At 52.9% G+C, this 19,876-nt stretch overlaps 1 protein-coding gene across 1 annotated transcript; it reads right to left on the bottom strand.

Annotated features, from left to right (window-relative positions):
• Window positions 1-7,746: 7,746 nt before the first annotated feature.
• Window positions 7,747-19,571, bottom strand: MATN1 (matrilin 1). The gene is made up of 8 exons (XM_004372032.1): window positions 19,442-19,571; window positions 17,063-17,409; window positions 13,143-13,365; window positions 11,983-12,108; window positions 10,088-10,504; window positions 9,342-9,494; window positions 8,438-8,518; window positions 7,747-7,796 (listed from the first exon to the last, which is right to left on the bottom strand). The coding sequence occupies exons 1-8, from the start codon at window positions 19,533-19,535 to the stop codon at window positions 7,747-7,749; spliced, it is 1,491 nt and encodes a 496-aa protein (XP_004372089.1). The 5' UTR covers window positions 19,536-19,571.
• Between the last annotated feature and the right edge of the window lie 305 nt (window positions 19,572-19,876).

Raw genomic sequence — 19,876 nt, 5'->3', positions numbered from 1 at the left:
TTTGTTTGACCCCTCCTTTGCTGTCAGGCTCCCCGTGAGAGGGTTATGCCCCCCACTGTGTCGTTGTGAAGTCCCCAGGCTCAGGGCCAGTGCCCAGCACAAAGCAGATGCTCAGAACATCACTGTTGGGTGAATGAATGAATGCAGCTTTTGAGCTCACATCTCACAACCAATGCCCAAAGAGCCTGACTTGATCAAGACATTGTGATTAGTACATTATGCCTTTTTAACACAGCATCCACTTGTCAGTTCACCACCACATGACTTCATTAAATCAGCTGTTAGCACTGTTGCTGAGAGCACTGATTCAGGAGTCAGAGACATCACGGGTTAAGTCTCAACTCTGTCACTCACTAGCTGAGAGCACCAAGTATGTAACTGAACCTCTTTGTGCCTTGGTTTCCTCATCTATAAAGTGGAATGATAAAGAGTAAGCAACTCATAGGATGGAGGTGAGAAGTAAATCAAATGGCCTAGTCCATGCAAAGTGCCCAGAACAGTGCCTGGCATATAGCAGGTGCTCAGTAAACACTGGCCCTTATTATTGGTAGCTGCATTTGGCTTCGACATTTGCATCTCTTTCCAGCACATTCCCCCACTTGTTCCTCTAGCCCACCCTCCATCATAATCACAGAACAGGAGGAGCCCACTGCAGAGGACAGAGCTCAGACTCTAAAGCCCAACAGATCTGGGTTCAAATCATGTTTGAGTAGCTACTTGCTGTGCAGCTTCAGGCAGGTTACCTGACGTCTCTGAACCTCAGTTACCCCTCAGTGAACAAAAACAGCAAGAGCCCCTTTGAAAGGCTGGTGTAAGGACTTAATGAGCTAACATACATCGGGCTTCTAGCACATTGTATGCCATCAGTAAACAGTTGCTGCTCTTTGCATTACTGATATTGCTTTATGTGTTCCTGTTCCATCTGTTGTATTAAATAGGCTAGAAGCTTCTTGAGATCAGGTACAGTACCTTGTTGATCATTTTCTCCCCATAGCACCTAGCTTGTGCCCTGCACACAGCAAGCTCTCAAAAAGTGTTTAGAGAATGAATGACTGAGCTGAGGTTTTGCTGCCTGACTCCCCCAGCAATGTCTGGGACTTTTGGAGAGGTAAGGAGAGCAAGACCCAAGCTGAGAGATCTGTGCACCCCATCACTCTGGTCCCTACCCTCTTTCACAGCCTGGTAAGTGTCACATCTTTGGCCTCCACTCTCCCCACAAGTGCAACCTTATGCAAGTGAATTCAGCTCTCCGTGCCTCAGCCTCTCCATCCCTACACTGGGGTAATGATGGCAATGTCATGGGGTTCTTCATCTCTGGAGTGTGCTCTGTGCAATAAGGGAGTGATGAGAAGGGAGGAGGAGAGCTTGGCAACAGACAGACCATGCAGCACCTACTATGTTAGGCTAAGTCTGAATTTTATCCAGGAGACAATAGGGAGCCAGAGGAGGTTCTTGAGCAAGGGCATGACCTGATCAGATGTGCACTGTAAGACCATCACTCTAGTATGAGTGTGAATAATGAGCTAAATAACAAGAGCTCAAAGGCAGGGAGGCCAGTTAATGGTTAAACGAATAGAACCTCCTTTCATTATAGTGAGTCTAGCCTCAAGTTGGCGTATTCTGGAAAGAGCCCTGACTTTGGAGCCAAAGATTCCAGGGCTCAAATCCCAGCCCTACCACTTACTGGCTGTGTCACTTCACATCTAACAGCCTTGGTTTCCTTGTCTGTGAAATGGATCTGTAGAAAGGATCACTGTAAAGATTAAACAAGAAAATACATGTAAATCATTTAGGAATAGTGGGTGTTCACTCACCCAATAGGTAACTTAAATCTAATTCTGCCTCCAAATACTCAAAGGTTTCCATGCCCCTGTAAGCAAAGCAGCCCCTCCCCATGCCAACACACCCCGGTGCTGTTACCTCCATTACTATGAAAGTCTCTGAGCAGCTCCTATCTTCTCCCATATGAATTGCATTCAGACCTACAACTGATGGGATGTTAGGACTCCCCATCCCCACCTCACTTCACCCTCTCCACCCCCCACCCCTCCCACACGCACAGTTTCACAGAGCAATGGTCCAGGAGAAAAAAAGGATAATTAAAAGAGGAGAAATGCAAAACAATCCCCTTAGCGGGGACTGCCCCATTTCCCCTCACTTGTAAATCCATTAATGAACTGTAATTGCAAATAGAAACCCCTTACTGAAACTTGGTAACCAATTCACTGTAGGGCCAAGAGGTTCCCATTGTAGTCCTGGACTTGAGGAAAGAAAGAAAAAAAAAAGTCTAATTAGTTTAGTCCTGTTTATCTATACACAAATTATATATATGAGTGTGTGTGTATATATATATATATATATATATATGTATGTATGTATGTATGTACTGGTTACAAAGTAACTTGCTGTCTGCCAATAGACTGTGGCTGTCCTGGGGAGATGCTGGTTTTCCTGCTTTCTAGGACTTGTTTATAATCTTCTGTTAACCAAACCTAGATCCGAGAGAGACGTGGAAATTACATGGAGAGGATGGATTTCATGAGGATCTGGAGCAGACGTGGGGAGCAGTTTGGGTTCGAAAGACCCCAGGTTGCTGGCCCCTGCCTTCCTCAGAGCCTGATGACATGGTCCTTTAAGAACCCTCTCCCCCACCCCCAATGCAGGGAAGAATGAGATCCAGGGAAAGACACGATGGCAGGTCTCTTCCCAGACAGAGTTTCCACCTCTCTCCAACCCCATTTGTTGGGAGCATCTGTTGGTTCTGCCCACCAGCACCCAGACCCTGGGCATCTAGTTTCAGTCCCTTCCTTCTCCTTGAGGATCCACTCTCAGCCTTCTCAGTCCTTGGGCATCTTGTGGAGCTGATTCCACCTGTGGCTCCTGGAATGAGCAGTCTAAGTCTTGCATCCTCCTGGCCACAGTGACTGGCCCAGGGACAGGTACAGGACCCCATCAGAGCCAATGAGGCTGAATTTTGTGGACTTGGAGCTTGAAGCATGTGAGTATGGAGCTGTGGGCCAGGTCAAGGAGAGAGCCTGCCAGAGCATAGGGCCATCATGGCAAAGACCAGAGCCAAGAATGGAGAGAGATGGAGGCCTGATAACACTGCCAAGCCCAGCACCTTCCCCAGAACTTTGAATTGCGTGATCCCATCAGCTTCCTTCTGGTGCTTAAGCTGGTTGGTGTGGAGTTTCTGTCACTTGCAGCAAGAGCCCTAACCCACCGCAACTCTGAGCCATGGAGCCTGTGGTCCAGTCTCCTGGGCTCTTGACCAGTTTCTTCTCCACCAGCTGCATCTTGCTTTCTTTCATGCCATGGATTTCTCAGGCAGTGATGTTGGAAACAGGAAGCCACCCCCTGCAACGTAGCTGAGTCCTGGGCACAAAAACCAAACCCGCTGCCATCGAGTAGATTCCAACTCATAGCGACCCTGTAGGACACAATAGTACTGCCCCATAGGGTTTCCAAGGAGCAGCTGGTGGATTTGAATTGCCGCCCTTTGCGTTAGCAGCTGAGCTCTCAACCACTGCACCATCAGGGTTTCAAACTGTTGCTGTCGATTCCAACTCATAGCTATCCTATAGCTCCCTCCATTTGTTGCTTTCACGAAAAATCCAGAGGCTCAACCCCAGAGGCCCCACCCCAGAGGCCCCAGATTCCAACTCCCTTCAGCTCAGCCCAGACTGGGGCCTGAGCCAGGCCTTACCAGGGGCAGAAGTCACAACCACAGCCTCAGGCCACCAGCTCTAACCCCTGCGTTGTGGCCTCCCCCAACCTTTGTCCCTTCCTGGCACTAGACTCTGATCAGATTATCCTGCCCAGCCCCTTCTCCAACCACCAGCCTGCTTGGCAGAGCCCTCGCTTCCTGACTGGCCCCCACCAGTCTTGTCTTTTAGGGCCCAACTCTGCTCCATTTGCTCTCAAGCACAGGCCTGGGTCCAGCTCCTAGCTAGAGGCTCCTCCAGGACCAGGTCCAGCCTCTGCCAGTCCTGACTGCCTGGAAGGGGAGTGGGGGAAGAGAGAGGTTCCTGGGATCTGCTGAACACCTACTATGTACACAGGGCTTCACATTCATTATCACTGGCAGCAAAGCCAAGTACTCGTTACTGTTGATTCAGCTCTTGGCATTAGGGAAACTCAGGAATCCCAGCTCCTCCACTTACTCGGACAAGTCCCATCACCTGTAAAATGAGTGACACTAATGCTATCTCACAGGGTCACTGGAAGGGTTACCCAGGGCCCTCAGTGCCACCATCATGAGCAGTTTCTCATCTGTCACTGCAAGTGAGGATTTAAACCCAGTCCACCTGATGGGTCAGCCGCACTGCACATGATTCAGCAGGGCCAGCCTCAAGGCCACCGCACCTTCTTGGATGAGTGACACAGAAGCTTGGTCCCTGCCCAACCCAGCTACAGCCTCTTCCAAGGTCACCTCACATCCCATCTGAGTGTGGGAGCTTAAAGAATTGAGTCCTATTAGTAATAGGAGAACATGATCACATCACATCCTGTTTAAAACCCTTCAATGGCTTCCCACCACTCTCTGGATCAATCCCAGACCCCTTAAAATTATGAGCACAGCATCTCATTTTGGTCTTGGGCCTCCTCCCTTGATGTTTTCCAGCCACGTGGAGCCCAGTGCAGGCCCTCCAAGTCCACACTCCTTCCTGCCTCAGGGCCCTCACACACGCTGTTCCTTCCACTTGGTATGCCCTTCCCCTTTACCCCTTTCCCCTCCCTAGCCCCTAAACAGCCCACATTTAGATCCACCTCTTCCAGGGTGCCTTCCCACCTTCCCACTTCCCCACTGTTTGATTAAAAACCAAAAACCAAACCCACTGCCATCAAGTCAATTCCAACTGATGGAAAGCCCATAAGCCCCTAGATGGCACAAACGGTTTGCGCTTGACTACTAACCTAAAGGATGGCAGTTCGAACTCACCCAGTAGCACCAAGGAAGAAAGGCCTGGCAATCTGCTTCCATACAGATTTGTTGTTGTTGATGTTAGTCGCTGTCGAGTCAATTCCAACTCATGACGACCCTCCAGCCCTCACACTCCTCACACACACACCCCTACTCATCTCCTCCAGGGGCCCCTGCAGGACTGGCTACACACCCCCAAAGCCCCCACTTCTCAGAGATGACAGCTGAGCCTGGGTGCTCACAGTGCATAAAACAGAGACTTCCTCAGCCCAGGTTAACTTTGCTGAGGTCTCCCGGGTGTCTTATGTATGTCAAGGGCAGGGAGTATAGCTAGGCCCAATGAGAGAGACCAGGGAATGACCCCATGTGGTAGATTAAAGATGGCCACAAATTATTTGTCACTGTCCCCTCATCAGGAAGCAGAGTTTACCTCTCTGACCCTTGAATTTGGGCAGCCTATAACTGCTTTGAACGATAGGATGCAGTGAGAGTAACACTGGGCCAGTTCTGGGCCTCAACGTTAAGAAGCTTGTGGAAGCCCAGAGCTGCTATGTAAGAAGTCCAGAGCCCATGTGGAGAGGGTGGGGCCCTGAGACGACATGGAGAGAGAGAGGCACCCAGTCTTCCAGCTGTCCCCACCAAAGTACCAGTCATGTGAATGATCCATATTGGAGTCAAGGCCCAATATGCAGCTCAGTCAACACTGCATGGAGCAGAAAACCACCCAACTGAGCCCAGTCAGCCCACAGAATCATGACAATAATAGGTTGTTGTTTTCAGCCACTGTTTTGGGTCTGTTTGTTACACAGCACTGAATAACTGAAACACCCTTGGACTGCCACCAGCAACCCAAGTAAACGCTGTTTTGCTCTTTCCTGGGAATGGAGGCCTGTAGTCTCTGCCTTTTAGCACGCCTGGAATAAGGTGGAGACCTCCCAGCTCTAGCACCACAGCCAGGTAACTAGGACCCTCAAGTCTAAAATCCCAGATGAGAGATGCTGATTGGCCCAACCTGGGTCAGGTGTCCACTGTGGACCAATCAACTAAAGCCAGGAGGCAGAGTTACACTGCACCAACATGGCTACTGCCCCCCTGTCCCCGCCACCATGTGTGAGTAGGGGAGGAGAGTGAGGATAATTTCAGGACAAAGTCAGTATGGGCTGAGCAGTTGCACAAGCGGGCTGTGACAAAGAACTACCTCAGACAGCAGAAAAGCCCTTAGTGCAGGACCTGGCCCAGAGAAAGAGCTCAGTGGAAAGTGTACATAGTGGTGGTTGGGTCACGGGGGCAGAGGGGCGGTTGTGTAATTGTTAGGTTTCTCTTGTGCAGTTGTGCTGTTGTATTGCTGTGATTCTTGGGTTATTATTGGTGTTGTTATTCTGCCTCCCTGAACTGCATCTAAGCAAAGTCTTTTGGGATGCCCTGAGCTTCTTGGAAAAGCCTTTTACATGTTCTCAAACGTGAATCCAGTAGTAACACTAAAAATGCTTCTCCATTAAACAAGAATGGGTTCAGAGAATCATGGAATCACCCACTCTGAGAGGCAAGGGCTTGAAAGGCCAGAGAGGCACTCTCCAGAGGGGCCTGGGAGAGGTCGGGGTGGGGGAGTCTCAGGGTTTGGGTGGCAGACCCCAGGCAGGGTTGGGAGGAGGGGAGTATGGGGTCAGGAGTCTCTTCCTGGTGCAGTCCCTGAGGTGGGGGCTGTAGCTGCATCAGGGAAGGGGGTGAAAGCTGCTGACACCCAAGGGAACAACAGAGAGGACTCCAACAGGGGGGCCAAAAGGAGGTATAAACCCCTGGCAAAACCTGAGCCCACTCTTCTTCTCTAGGTGGGGTGAGGATGACATGGGTGCCTTACTCAACAGTAAGTCCCTCAAGGGCAGGGACTATGTTTCATACACCACCATCTCCCCATGCCCGGCATGGAGTATATGCTCTGTACTTGTTGAATGAATGAACAAATGAATGAATGAATGAACAAGTCCTATCTGGTGCCATTGCCCTCCTTCTTAATGACTTTTTTTTTTTTAATTTCCTGCAGTTCTTGGTCCAAGTCCTGTCTCTCCAACCGACTCACTGCTGAGCAAGTCATAGCATCCCTCATGCTCAGTTTTCCCATCTATAAAATGGGGATGATACAAGTCTGCTCTGCATAAGGTTACTGGGATGATGCAATGAGATCATATAAATGAACCTGTAACTGACAATGCAGAACAAACATAAGCTGCTCTTCATGTCGTTGCTGTCATCGCTGTCACCATCACTGTCATTACCTCCGTCACCCGACCCTCATTAATCCTCTCTCTTCATCCCCAAATAACCACTCTGCCTCTAGCCCCATTCAGTGCTTAAGTTAAATCACATTTAATTGTTTTTCAAAGGGGAATAGAGACATCAGAAAAGAGATTCACAGCACTCCGAATCAAGAAAGGATTAACTAAAAAAATAGGAATATATTAAGCTTTTGATTAAAAAAAATGCAAACACAGACCCTTTCGCACTCTTCCCTGCATTCTCACTCATGCACACGCATTTCTGCTCCCATACACACGCCCACCCCTAGGCACACACACGTGCTCACACACGCTCACACACACACACACACACACACACACTTCTCCCCCTCCCCGCCAGGGGTCCCTAGGTGCTAGCAGGATGGCAGAGGCTGGGAAGGCCTGTTCCGGGACCTTCTTCCTCCGGAGCCCCCCACACTAAAATGGCAAAGCTAGACTAAAGTCGGGGCTATTGGGGACACACGCAGGATTCTCTGAGCCGCACTGGGGTCAAGGAGATGGAAAGGCCACGGCAGGGGGCAGGAGGTCTTAGACGATTCTGTTCTCCAGGATGGCTAGCCGCTTGCTCACCGCTTCCAGTGGATCCCGAGTCAAGGAGAGGAACAGGTTGGCCAGAGCAGGGCAGTGACGAGAGTGGGGGGACCTCCACATCCTGTATCCTCTAGATTGCCCCTCTTTCAGAACTTTCTTCCACCCCCCAGGTTGCCCTACAGCCTGTGTTCTCCCTGCTATCAGAACTAATTGATCCACTGTCTCCAGAATGGTGCTTCCCAAAGGAACAGCCAGTTACTGTGAGCCCTGATGCCCAGCCCTGACAATTGCTGGGTCCCCTGCCTAGTTCTGACTGGGCCAGGGGAGCTGTTCGGGGCCTCAGCCTCACCTCTGAGTGGGGGTTGCACTAGTCATGTCACCGTGAGCCTGAGAAATGTGAGTCCACAGGGACCCCTGTGTTCTTGAACGTGTCCAGGACTCTCTATGTGTGTCCAGGCCCTAGATCTTACCTTCTGCCTCAGTTTCTCTGTTCACACTCCAGGAGTCTCTGCTTTTGATAGGGTCAGTACCAAAGGTGGTGCCAGTCTATGCGACCTTCTTCAGCAAAAGACAGGCAAGGAGGAGCCCGGTCAACCCCACCGTAGGGGGCATCCGCCCCCTCCTCTCCCCACAGCACCTGCCCCTCCTGCTCCTCCCCTTCCCCACAGTGGCCTCCGGCAAAGGATATGCTTCCTGGTCAGAGCCTGCAGCAGCCCCTCCACTTCCGCATGGAATTTCATAACGGACTCACAGGCACACGGGTCCTCCTCTGGGGTGGGAGGAGAAGCAGGGAAAGAAAAAGAAGAGGGTCAGTGGTTGCCCTGGGGGAAGGAAGGGGTCACTGCCCAGGGTCAGGACTAGAGAGTTCTGGGGAAGGGGGCGCTGGGAGTGCTGAGGAGGCAGAGACATAGAGTCTTTGAGACAGAGCTCCTAGGACTGAGGGGGAAGACATCCCAAGTGTTTCGCAGTTTCCTCCAAGCCCTGATAATGAAACCCAAAAATAGCACCCAAGCACTGAGTACCTACTATGTGCAAGACACTGTTGGGGGCCTCTATGTTATCTTAGTGACTCCCCACGGGAACTCTGTGGATTCAAAATCATTAACCCCTTTGGGTTCAAAAGCATTAACCCCATTTTACAGATAAAGAAACTTGCCCATGGCCAACAGCCAACACTAGTTAGTGTCAGAGCAAAGATGGGAACCCAGGAGTGTCTGGCTCTGGAGCCCATGCTCTTTACTATTAGGAACCAGCTAGTCACCAGGGAGGATCAAAAGAGGCAGCAGGGTTTGAATCCCAGCTCCCCCAGTTATTAATAATTGCTCTACCCCCTGGCCTCGGTTTTCCCATCTATAAAATAGGGATAATGAAATTCCTACCAAATAGGATAGAACGCTTTAATATTTGGACAGCACTGGAGTAGTACTGGTGGTAGTAACTGTTGTACTGGCCATGCCCTCTCCTGGTTCTGCCAACTCTTTGTGCCACCCCAGTCCCTGATTTTCCCTGCTCACACCCAGTTTCAGGAAGACCCCATCCCCCAAAGAGCCCCACCTGCTCCTCCCACTGATGCCAGCCCTGGCCTCACTCACCTATGCAGATTTTCTTCTGCAATTTCTTGCCAATCTGGTTAATAGTCTTGAAGTCGGCTGTGTAGAAGTAGTGCTCCACCACAGGCTCTGAGGCGATTTCCCTCAACTCGTCCTCCACTGCATTGCCCACACCCACAGCAAACATTTTAAAGCCTGCCAGGAGGAAAAAGATTAGTAAGGCTGACATGGAGTCAGGCAGCTATGGCTGAGCCTCCTGTGGAATGCCTAGCCGTCAGTCCAGACAGCCAATACCAGACACCTCCTGGTGGCAGCTGCTGGAATTGCAGGCACAGTGCCTAGGACAAAGAAACTCAGTAAATCGACATTTATTGAGGTTCTACTATATGTCAGACCCTGTACTAGAAGCTTTGTAATATCACTTAACCGCCATAACTACTTGTTCAGTGGTTCTTATTATCCTCATTTAATAGGTGAAAAAACTGAAGTTCAGGCTTGCCCCAAAGTTGGACTGCCTTCCAGTAGTTGGTGTGTTCTTGTGAACAAACATTCAATCAGAAAAGTTCCAAGCCCCACCTACAAAAGAATCAGCAAAACAAACTACTTTTCTGGGGTCTCAGTTTTGTCATCAGTATAAGAGAGAGTTGGACTAACCAATCCCTTCCCATTCAAATTCACCTGGGTTTCAGGCACTAATCAGAACAAAAATCAAGATAAACTGCAATGTAGCTGTGCAGTGTGTGCCACTGGCCATCAGTGGAGTCCAGGGTCAGGCAGGCAGCACCTACCAAGGTCCTTGGCCTTCTTGGCAGCATCATTAATGTAGTCCTGGCTCCGGCCATCAGTGAAGACAATGCCCACTTTCTGGGCACCGGGCCTAGCCCCACTGGACACAGTGAAGGAGTTGTCAATGAGGTATTTGAGGGCAGCCCCGGTCATGGTGCCCTTCTCCATGTAGGACATATTCCGTACAGCTGCCTTGATGTCCTTCTTGGTGTGGAAGCGGCCCAGTGGGAACTCCTGGCGCACAGAGCTTGAGTACTGCACCAGCCCCACCTGGGCCAACTTGTCTGACACGTCTAGTGTGTCCACGATCTGGTTGATGAACTTCTTCACCAACTCAAAGTTCTCTGGTCTCACACTCTTGGATCCATCGATGAGGAAGACCAGGTCAATGGCTGAGCTGCCACCACCACCACTACAGACTGGGGAGGGCAGGAAGACAAGGGGATAAAACTTAAGGGCATGGTCATCCATCCAGACCACTTACTGGGCACTACCACCCACCCCCACCCCCAGGCTCTGTGCTGGGTGAATCACAAGGATCATCCCATTTTGTCCTCAAAACTCCCTCTGTGTGTGAAGTGAGTCCCTTTATGTGGCCTTTGCCTTGGTTCTTTGGAAAAAACAGCTTGAGAGATTTTTCTCCCTAAATCCTGAGGAGTTACCTTTGCCCTAGTTTTTTACCCCAGAGGGTTTGTTACATTTCCTGGGTAAACTATAAACAACTTGGTTTGATACTTTTTGTCTGGTCCTGGGCTGCCATCTGCCCTGTGATTGGTATACACCTTGCAGGGGTTGGTCAATAGACTATGCAAATGAGGTAAGTTGTAGTCTACTATGCAAATGAAGTATCTGAGGCCTACCACTGAGAGGGGATTAGTCAGTTTGTGGCCCCAGCTGGCAGGGCTCATGCCTTGAAATTGACAAGGAGTTGTGTATATAAGCAGCCAACCCCACAGAGGTTTCCTGGAGACAGGAAGAAACAGGAAGAGAAGCAGCAGGAAGAGGCAGAAGGAAGAAAGAAGAGAGAATCAGAGAGAGAGGAGGCAAGGAACCTCCTAAAAGATCTGTAGCATGGGTCAAGGACTATAACGCTGAAGATGGCAACACTCCCAGAAGGGGCCCAGCAGCAGAGTGGGCAGAGACAGACAGCATGGCTAAAAAGAGACTGCCCTGAGGGGGACGAGAGGAGCCGGTCCTCAGGGGGCCAAGAGGAGGACTGCACGGTCAAGAGGAGCTGAGATAGCTGTCCTGCACTGAACAAGGGAGACTTTGCCTACATGCTTCCTGATCCTGATTCCCAAGTGTACCTTGTCAGTTCCTTAATAAACCACTTAACTGTAAGTATGTTCTGTGAGTTCTGTGTGGCCTTTGCAATGAATTACTGAACCCAGAAGAGAAGTAGAGAGTGCCACGGGAGGGAAGGCTGGTGTCAGAATTGGTTTAAAAAAAAAAAAAGTTGGAGGGTGGAGGTATGTCTGACCTCCACCTCATAGTAATCAGCTTTGGGCTGATCTTGGTCATTATCCCCCCTGAAGTTAGACAGGTTCTGACGCTATTATTACTCCCACTATTTTACACTCTATAAAGCCAAGGTTACTGTTTCCGTTTTACAGCATTGGAAACTAAAGGTCTGAAAGCTGTTAAATCACACACCTCAGAAGTCGTGGAGCCAAGATTTGAACTCAAGACTGTGTGACTCCTCCGACCACACTAAACCCACCACCCACTTGGATACAAAGAGAACTTTCTGCAGACATCAAGCTCTAGAAGGCATCTATTGCTTTTGAAGACTGGTCAGATGCAAAGGGCAGGGAGGCTCAGTGGGCCTCCTGGGGAGTGGTCAAGGCCCTATCCCCTTTCCCCATCCCTCACCCTCCCCAGTGCCCAGCCCGCTGACCATTGCAGGTCTTGCCATCACTGTTCAAGGTGAAGCCCTCGCGGCAGGCACAGGTGTAGGAGCCCGGGGAGCTGATGCACACCTGCTCACAGTCATGGTCTCCCGTGGCGCATAGGTCTGACACCACTGTGTGGACAAGGGAACCTCAGAATCATGAGGCCTCATACATCCCAGCCAGGATACCCCTCACTGACCATGGAGACCAGGCCCTCTTGCACACTCAGGGAAACTAAAGCCCCCAACTGGGTGGGGCCCAGGCCCTAGTCTCTCAGCCCAGAGCCTGGACATACTAACATCCTTGAAGAAGGTGATAATGCTAATAATAAAAATAAAACTTCCTGGTAAAAAAGGTAAAGACCACAGGGGCAAGGCCTTACAGTGCTCCCAGCAATGAACACAGCACATAGTAGATGCTCAGTAAATATTCGTTAGATACCATCTGTTGAGCGCTGTATCCTGCATTATCCCCTTGAATCCTGATAAGGCACACGCTCTTCGTAGACCCGTTTGAAAAATGGGAAAAAGCCCTTGCCCTGGCCCCGCCCCTGACCTACTCGAGGTCCCGCCCCACCCCACCCCTTCTAACCAGTCATATCCCAAAGACCTCTCCACAAGCCCACCTTCCTTCTACAAAGAACCTTCCCCTGTCCAGCGCCCACCACTACCAGCCCCCAAAATGCAAACACACATAGTTTTTTTAGAAGTTCCTCTTACTGAGTTCCAGCCTCTCCTTGGTCCCTGACAGGACCCTGCCACAAAAAAGGTCTCTTGGCATCACCTCTCCCCACCTCCCTTAACCCCTGCCTGACCCCGCCTCTGAAGCTCTTTAAGTCCCCGCCCGGTACAGACCATCGCCCCGCCCAGGCCCCGCCCCCAGCCGCTGACACAGTACTGGCTGGGTCCAAACCCCGCCCAGTCCCTCGCTCAGCCCTGGCCACGCCCCCTATCTGTTTATCTCAGTCCGGACCCTGTCTGAGCCCGGCCTTGTTCCCAGTCCCAGCCCTGACTCCGCCCCCAATACCGACGAGCTCTGTCCCAGCCAGGTCCAAACCCCGCCTTGCCCCGTCCAGGCCCCGCCCCAACCCTGACTCAGTCCGGGATGTTGACTCTCTCAGCCCCGGCCCTGTCCGACGCCTCCCGGTCCCCCTTGCCCCCCGCACCGCAGAAGGCCTCCTGAAACTTTTTGGATAGCTTCTCGATGACGTTGTAGCTCTCCACGTAGTCGACGTGCTCATCCTGCGGCTCGCTGGCGATCTGCCGCAGCGTGGCCTTGTCCACACGGCCCACGCCGATGGCAAATAGCTCGATGCCGCTGGCCTGCGCCCGCGCAGACACGTCCCGCACGCTGTCCTGGGGCCTCCCATCCGTCACCACGATGATCACCTGCAACACGCGAGGCGCATGTGAGGACCAGGCCCTCCCTCCCTTGCCCTTCAGCAAGCCCTGCGGGACTGTTGACAGAACGAGGAAACTGAGGCCTGGAGAGGCAGAGTGTCTTGCCCAGTGTCACACAGCTGGTCCGTTGCAGGTAGATCTGATTCCCTGGGAATTCCCCAGGGAAGAGAACTTGGCTAGTCGAAGAGGAAAGATGCGTTTCCTCTGACTGGGAAACATGGCAGAGGTGTTGCTGTATCTGACTGAGACCTCTGGGAGTAGGGAGGCCTTCTCCCTAGGCAGGCAGCTGCAGAGAGCAGCTGTGATCGCCCAAGGTCAGGGTCATGTCAGTCCCCTCAGGTTGGGTACCTCCGAGGGCAGATCTGTGTGTCCCTTTTCACAATGGAAGGGCCTCTGAGAATAGGGTCGTGTCTCCTCTCTCAGACTGGGGGCCTCTGAGGGTGGATGTGTGTCTCCACCCTTACACTGGGTACCTCTGAGGAAAAAGCCATGTCTCCCCCACTCAGACTGAGTACCTCTGAAGTCAGAGCCATGTCTCCTTCCTCAGAGTGGGGCTCCTGAGGTCAAGGCCATGGCTCTCCCCTCAGACTAGCTACCTCTGAGGTCAGGGCCGTGTCTCCTCCCTCAGGCTGGAGCCTATAAGGACATATATGTGTCTCCACTCTCAGACTAGGTACATCTGAGGGCAGGGCCGTGTCTCCCTTCTCAGACTGGGGCAGCTGAGGGCAGATGTGTCTCCATCCTTAGACTGGGTACCTCTGAGGACAAAGACATATCTCCTCCCTCAGATTGGGGATCGCTTAGGACCCAGGGCTGCTGGGAGATATACCTGAGTGAAAGCAACGTAGACCATGCCCTCTTGTGGGGCTCAGTACAGCTCCCTGCCCTGGCCTGGCAGAGTGGATCCCTTACCCAGTGGTGGGTGGAGACTCGCCCAGGCTACAAGGCTGGTTTACTCCCTATTTGAGTCAAACATGTGCATCCAATGCCATGCAGTTCTACCTTTTGGCCACCAGAGGGGGGCCAAGGCTCAGGAATGGTGGCTGATGCCTCCAGTCTGGCCACCCCTCAGTCTCCATGCCCTGGGAAGGAGCCGTTTCTTGGTTCAGAGAGTGTGACACAGCATTGCTCCCACGTAGCTGCCCAATGAACAGTAGCTGCCCCCTTTTTCTCCCTCCACTCCCCAGTGTCATACCTGCCCCTTCCATGGAGGAAAAGAGAACCTGTCTGCTCTCGCACAAGGCTCCTCTGCCTGTACTGAGAAGAGGGAGGGAGAAGGAGACCCGGGTGCTGTGTCTCTCCCTCAGCAGCCCCTGCCTGAGCCGGCCCTGAATCCAGGGTCCTCCCGACTCTGGCCCCAGTCTAGGATTTGGCACCGAGCCCCCTTTGCTGCTTCTCTGCTTCTGACTTCTGGGTCTTCTCTGATTCCTGGGTCCCCTCTCTTGGCGCAGGCACCTGACCCCTACTGGACCTGCAGTGGAGTGGTTAAGACAGTCCTGGGTTAGAAACGCAGCTCCACAAGTTACCATCACCTTCCTGAGCCTCAGTTTCCTCGTATGTAAAGAGGGGTTATAGTGAAGTTCAGGGTGGGATGATTCACAGTAAGGCAACTCTTTTATTTTTAGTATCATTACCCTGGGTCCCCTGGGGAGGGTTTCTGCACAATATCTTCCTTTCCAGAGGCCTGGGCTCCTGGCACTGAAAACCTGGCTGTGCCTCTCCACTCCACATGCTGCCACAAGGGCGCCTGTCTCCCTGAGTGCCCACTGCCCCACCTCACCACCACCCCGGCTTTTAGATTTTCATCTGTCTCGTGGCTCCTCCCACAGGTGAATTCCAGGCTGAACCGCTGATGACTGGCACCAGCTCCCTCACCTGCTACAGCGACTCTCTTTCCCCTCCTTGCTCACCCCGGGCACTGGCCTGATCTGAAGTAAGCTGGTTAACTGGAGATGTGACAGCTATAGGTGTCACCGCCATCACCTTCACTACCTCTCCCCATTAGGATCGCCCCAGGCTACCACATGCTCCCAGCCAGCACAACCATTACCCTTATCTACAGCACCTCACCTTGCAACTTATAAGCGGCCGCCACAAAATAAGACCAATAGGCAGCCTGATAGGTCATTTCTTTGAGGGGTGGTAATGGCTGGTATTATATGCTATTGTCTGTGTGACAGCTTCAACCATGTAGTAGCTGGGCAAGTTGCTTAAGCCCCTCTTGCCTCAATTTCCTCATCTGCAAAATGGGGATACCACCTCTGAGCAGGAGTGTATTCGTTTGGCACTCATCTCATATTTCAGGCATCTGTTGTGTGGCAAGCACTGTGCTAGAAAGTGGGGAACAGGGGGTGATAAGGAAGAGTACTTCACCTGGGCTAGTCCCTGGACAGGTGAAAAGTGACTCCTCAGGCCGACAAAGGCTGTGATGGGCAAGTGCAGGGGCCGGTGAGAGGACCACGGGGGAGAGGAGGCACATGACCCCAGGGCCCGGGGCTGAGTCCTTAAAAATTCAAACGTGGATACCAGGTCTGTGAAAACACTCAGCACTCCACCTGGAGGCCTCGTTGACTATGCAACTTGGGGAAAGTTGCTTCGCCCTCCTGAGCCCCTGCCCCTAAAGGATTACTAAATAAAAAAATCAACTAATGCTTGAAAAAAAACCAGTTGCCATCAAGTCAACTCCAACTCACGGTGACCCCATGTGTTTCAGAGTAGAAGTGTGCGCCATAGGGTTTTCAATGGTTGTGGTCTTTCTGAAGTGGATCACCAGGCCTTTCTTCCGAGGTGCCTCTGAATGGATTTGAACTGCCAACCTTTCAGTTAATAGCCAATTGCTTAACCATTTGCACCACCCAGGACTCCTAGCTAATGCTTAAAATGTGTCGCAGTCGAGGCAATTCTAACTCATCGCGAGCCTATAGGATGGAGCAGAACTGCCCCACAGTGTTTCCGAGGCTGGAATCTTTACAGAAGCAGACTGCCACATCTTTCTCCCAAGGAGCGGCTGGTGGGTTCGAACCACTGGCCTTTGGGTTAGCAGCTGAGCGCTTAACCACAGTGCCACCAGAGCTCCTGTAACTGATGCTTGCACGGGGCTTGTTAGGCACCAGGTACAGTTCCAAGCACGTTAACTCATTTAGTCCTCACAACTGCCCTTTGAGAAAGTGTTCTTATTACTTCCATTTTACAGACGAAGAAACTGAGGCATGGTGTGCTGAAGTAATTTGTCCAGGGCGGCACAGCTAGCGTGGTGGAGCAGGGGTTTGAACCTAGACAGGCTGCTGCAGGGGCCTCACCCTTAACCAACACCTGAGTGTCTGGCGTGTCTCCCTTCTGCCTTCAAGGAGCTCCGACTGGCTGGGGAGTAAGGTCGACTACAGGGAAATCATCAAGTGCTCACCAGATAGTGAGCTCCTGGGGGCAGGAGGCTGGGTGAAGGTGGCTCCACAGACCTGAGTTCAAATCCCAGCTCTACCACTTACAAACTGGTGACCTCTGCCAAACGCCAAATGACTTCCCCACTTTGACTTTTGTTTCCCCAGCTGTACAATAACCACCTCATAGGAGTATCAGGAAAATGAAATAAGCACACGCAGGCAAAGCTCTTAGCACCCAGCGGGAGCCCTGTATCCAATGGGAGCCCTGCAGCCCGTGGGAGCCCTCCAGGGCGGGGGGCACATACCTTGCTGATGTCAGGGGACCGGACACGGCCGCCCTCAGCATCGCTGAGGGCCTTGGTGATGGCGAACTGGATGGCCAGGCCCGTCATGGTGCCAGTAGACAGGGGCTGGATGCGGCGCACAGCCTGCACCAGCGCGGCCTTGGAGTCGTAGGCCCGCAGCGGGAACTCCTGCTTCACGGAGCTGGCGTAGTTGACCAGGCCCACCCGGGTGGCATTGGGCCCCACGTCCAGAGACTCAATGACCTGGGACAGGAACACCTTCACCTTCTCAAACTCCACGGGCCGCACGCTTCGCGAGCTATCGACAACAAACACCAGGTCCGTGGGCCGGGTCCGGCAGAGGTTCCCTGAGGTGGGGTGGGGGGGAGGTGAAAAGGCAAAGAGCAATGGGCAAAGGTCACGAGGTGGAGCTGAACAGGCGGAGGCAGCAGAGCAGAGAGCACCGGGGCTGCTTAGATGGACACCTGGGCCGCTTAGATGGACACCTGGGCCCCAGAGAGCGTAGGCTGCGGGCTTCAGCCAGGCTGCGGGCTTCAGCCAGGCTGCCTGAGTCCTCTTTTCCATGGTGGACACACAGCTTAGCCCAGTGGAAAAGACCAAGGCTCACACCCTGTTCTTGGGCGTCACTTCACCTCTCTGAGCCTCAGTTTCCTCATCTGTACAATGAGAAGGATAGTGCCTTTCTTATAGGATGCTCGAGAAAATGAGCGAAAATGCACGTAGGGTGCCAACATGGCACCTGGCCCACAGCAGGTGTTCAAGGAGCAGCAAAGGAGGCAACGGTCTTTCCAGCAACTTTTCAGGCTTCAGCCCAGAGTTGCTGCCTATCGCCACAGATGTCAAACCAAAATCAAACCCATTTCCACAGAGTCCATTCCAACTCATGGTGACCCCATGTGTTACAGAGTAGAACTGCCACATGGGGTTTTCTTGGCTGTAATCTTTACGGAAGCGGATTGTCAGGCCTTTCTTCCATGGCACCACTGGGAGGGTTTGAAACGCCAACTTTAGCTTAGATGAGCGCAAACCCTTCGTGCCACCCAGGCTGCCATGAAAGAGGGGGCAGCTGTTTCTCCTAGCTGGGCGGGAGGGCACTGAGGGCGGGCCCTCCAGGGGTGAGCACAGCCTTGAGGGCAAAGCAGTGCCTGCCAACATGGCCTCTTTCCTCTGAGCATCAAAGGCAATCACCAAAGTGGAACTAGTGTCCCTCAGCCCAGCAGAGCCTGATGGCTGGTTTCTGGCAGGGAGAAGGAGCAGGAATTCCTGGTGGCCACTTTGGCAGCCTGACCAGGTGGACCCCAAGATACACCCGCAGGGAAAGATGTCTCCCCAGACACCCTAGGAGACAGCAGCATGTGCTGGGAAGTGCAGGAGGCTGGAATGAGGCAGACCTGTGTCCAAATCCTGGCTCAGCCACTCTGTGGCCCTGGGCGGGTCATCACACCTTCCTGAGCCTCAGTTTTCTAATCTGTCCAGTGGGAGAATAATGCTTACTGCATGATGCTCTCACTGGCCTGGGCCTGCGCTGGGCAGGGCTCAGTACAAAGGCCCTTCCCGAAAGGTCCCACACTGAGTCTGCAATGGGCAGAACCGATCCCAGGTGAGGTGCAGGGAGAATCAGGAGAGAGAAGGTGTGCTGGGATGGCCCAAATCCCCAAGCTGCAATGCCCTGGATTGGGACCCTCAGAGTTCCTCAGAGAACTTTAGAAACCACCTCACAGCTGGGTTCCTGGTCCCCACTAGCTGAGGCTCCAAACGGGTAAACTGAGGCCCAGAGAGAGGGAAGGAATTGGCCATGCTGTAGAGCAGTAGGCTCTGGGGCCATCTCACTGTGAGATCTTAGATGGTCCTCCCCGCCAGCCTCAGCTTCCCCATCTGTGCATGAATCGTTGGACAGTCTAGAATTCAGCGCCCGAGGCTGAAACTCCAGGGGTGGTGCAGTCTCCAGGGACCCCAATCCAGGATATGCTGAAGGGCTGGGGAAGGGGCGGGGCAGTTAGGTCTTCATCCCCCAGGTCTGCACTGAGCTCTACCCTGGGCTCGGAGCTGCTCCAGAAGTCAGCAGGCTCTGGGCTAGCTTCTACCCCCAGTGACCCAGGGGACCACAGTCCCCCAACATGTGTGGTCCCTTGGGGGCTGAGAAACCACAGGGAAGGCTCAGGGGCTTCAGAGAGAGGTCCAGAGAGACCCACCCATGTTCCCCAACAGGACAGACTGAGGGTCACCCCGCCCTGACCCTTGTCACTGTCACCATCTCTGCTCCTATACAAATCTGCTGGCCTCCCTGCCCCTCTCCCCATCCTGGAATCCATTTAGACCCTCAGGCTGTTGGTCAGGGGCCACTCCCCAGGGGCCCCCATCTCACACAAACCCCCTCACCTCTGGATTGGGGGGCCAGGCCAAGGGTGCCTGGGGCCAGGAGCAGCAGCAGCAGGCTGCAGAGCACAAGGCCAGCTCCAGAGATGACCGTCATGGTTCTGGTAGCTCAGGCAGCAGCGGGCACAGTGGTGAGGGCCAGTGGGGGTCTGGGCTTATCAACCTTGCTGTCTGCCCAGCCTCCCAGCCAGGCGGCCCCCTGCTGACGTGGGGCAGCCGGTCCTGGCCCCCACCCCCAGGGGCGGGGCCAGGGCTGAATGGAGGTGTGTGTGCCTAGAGAGGGAGGAAGCCGCCTGGCCTGAGCTGCAGAGGCCCCTCCAACCACAAGGGCTCCATTGCCTGCAGAAGCACCAGAGCTGCAGCTGGAATTCAGGAAATCTCAGGTGGGATGCAGGGTAGCTCAAAGCTGCCTACTCCCAAAAAACAAACAGTTGCCAT

The sequence above is a fragment of the Trichechus manatus genome, unplaced genomic scaffold (genome assembly GCF_000243295.1).
Source record: "Trichechus manatus latirostris isolate Lorelei unplaced genomic scaffold, TriManLat1.0 scaffold00015, whole genome shotgun sequence".
Taxonomy (NCBI): Eukaryota; Metazoa; Chordata; class Mammalia; order Sirenia; family Trichechidae; genus Trichechus; species Trichechus manatus.
The sequence above is the reverse complement of the archived record's forward strand: the minus strand, read 5'-3'. Positions and strand labels throughout refer to the sequence as shown.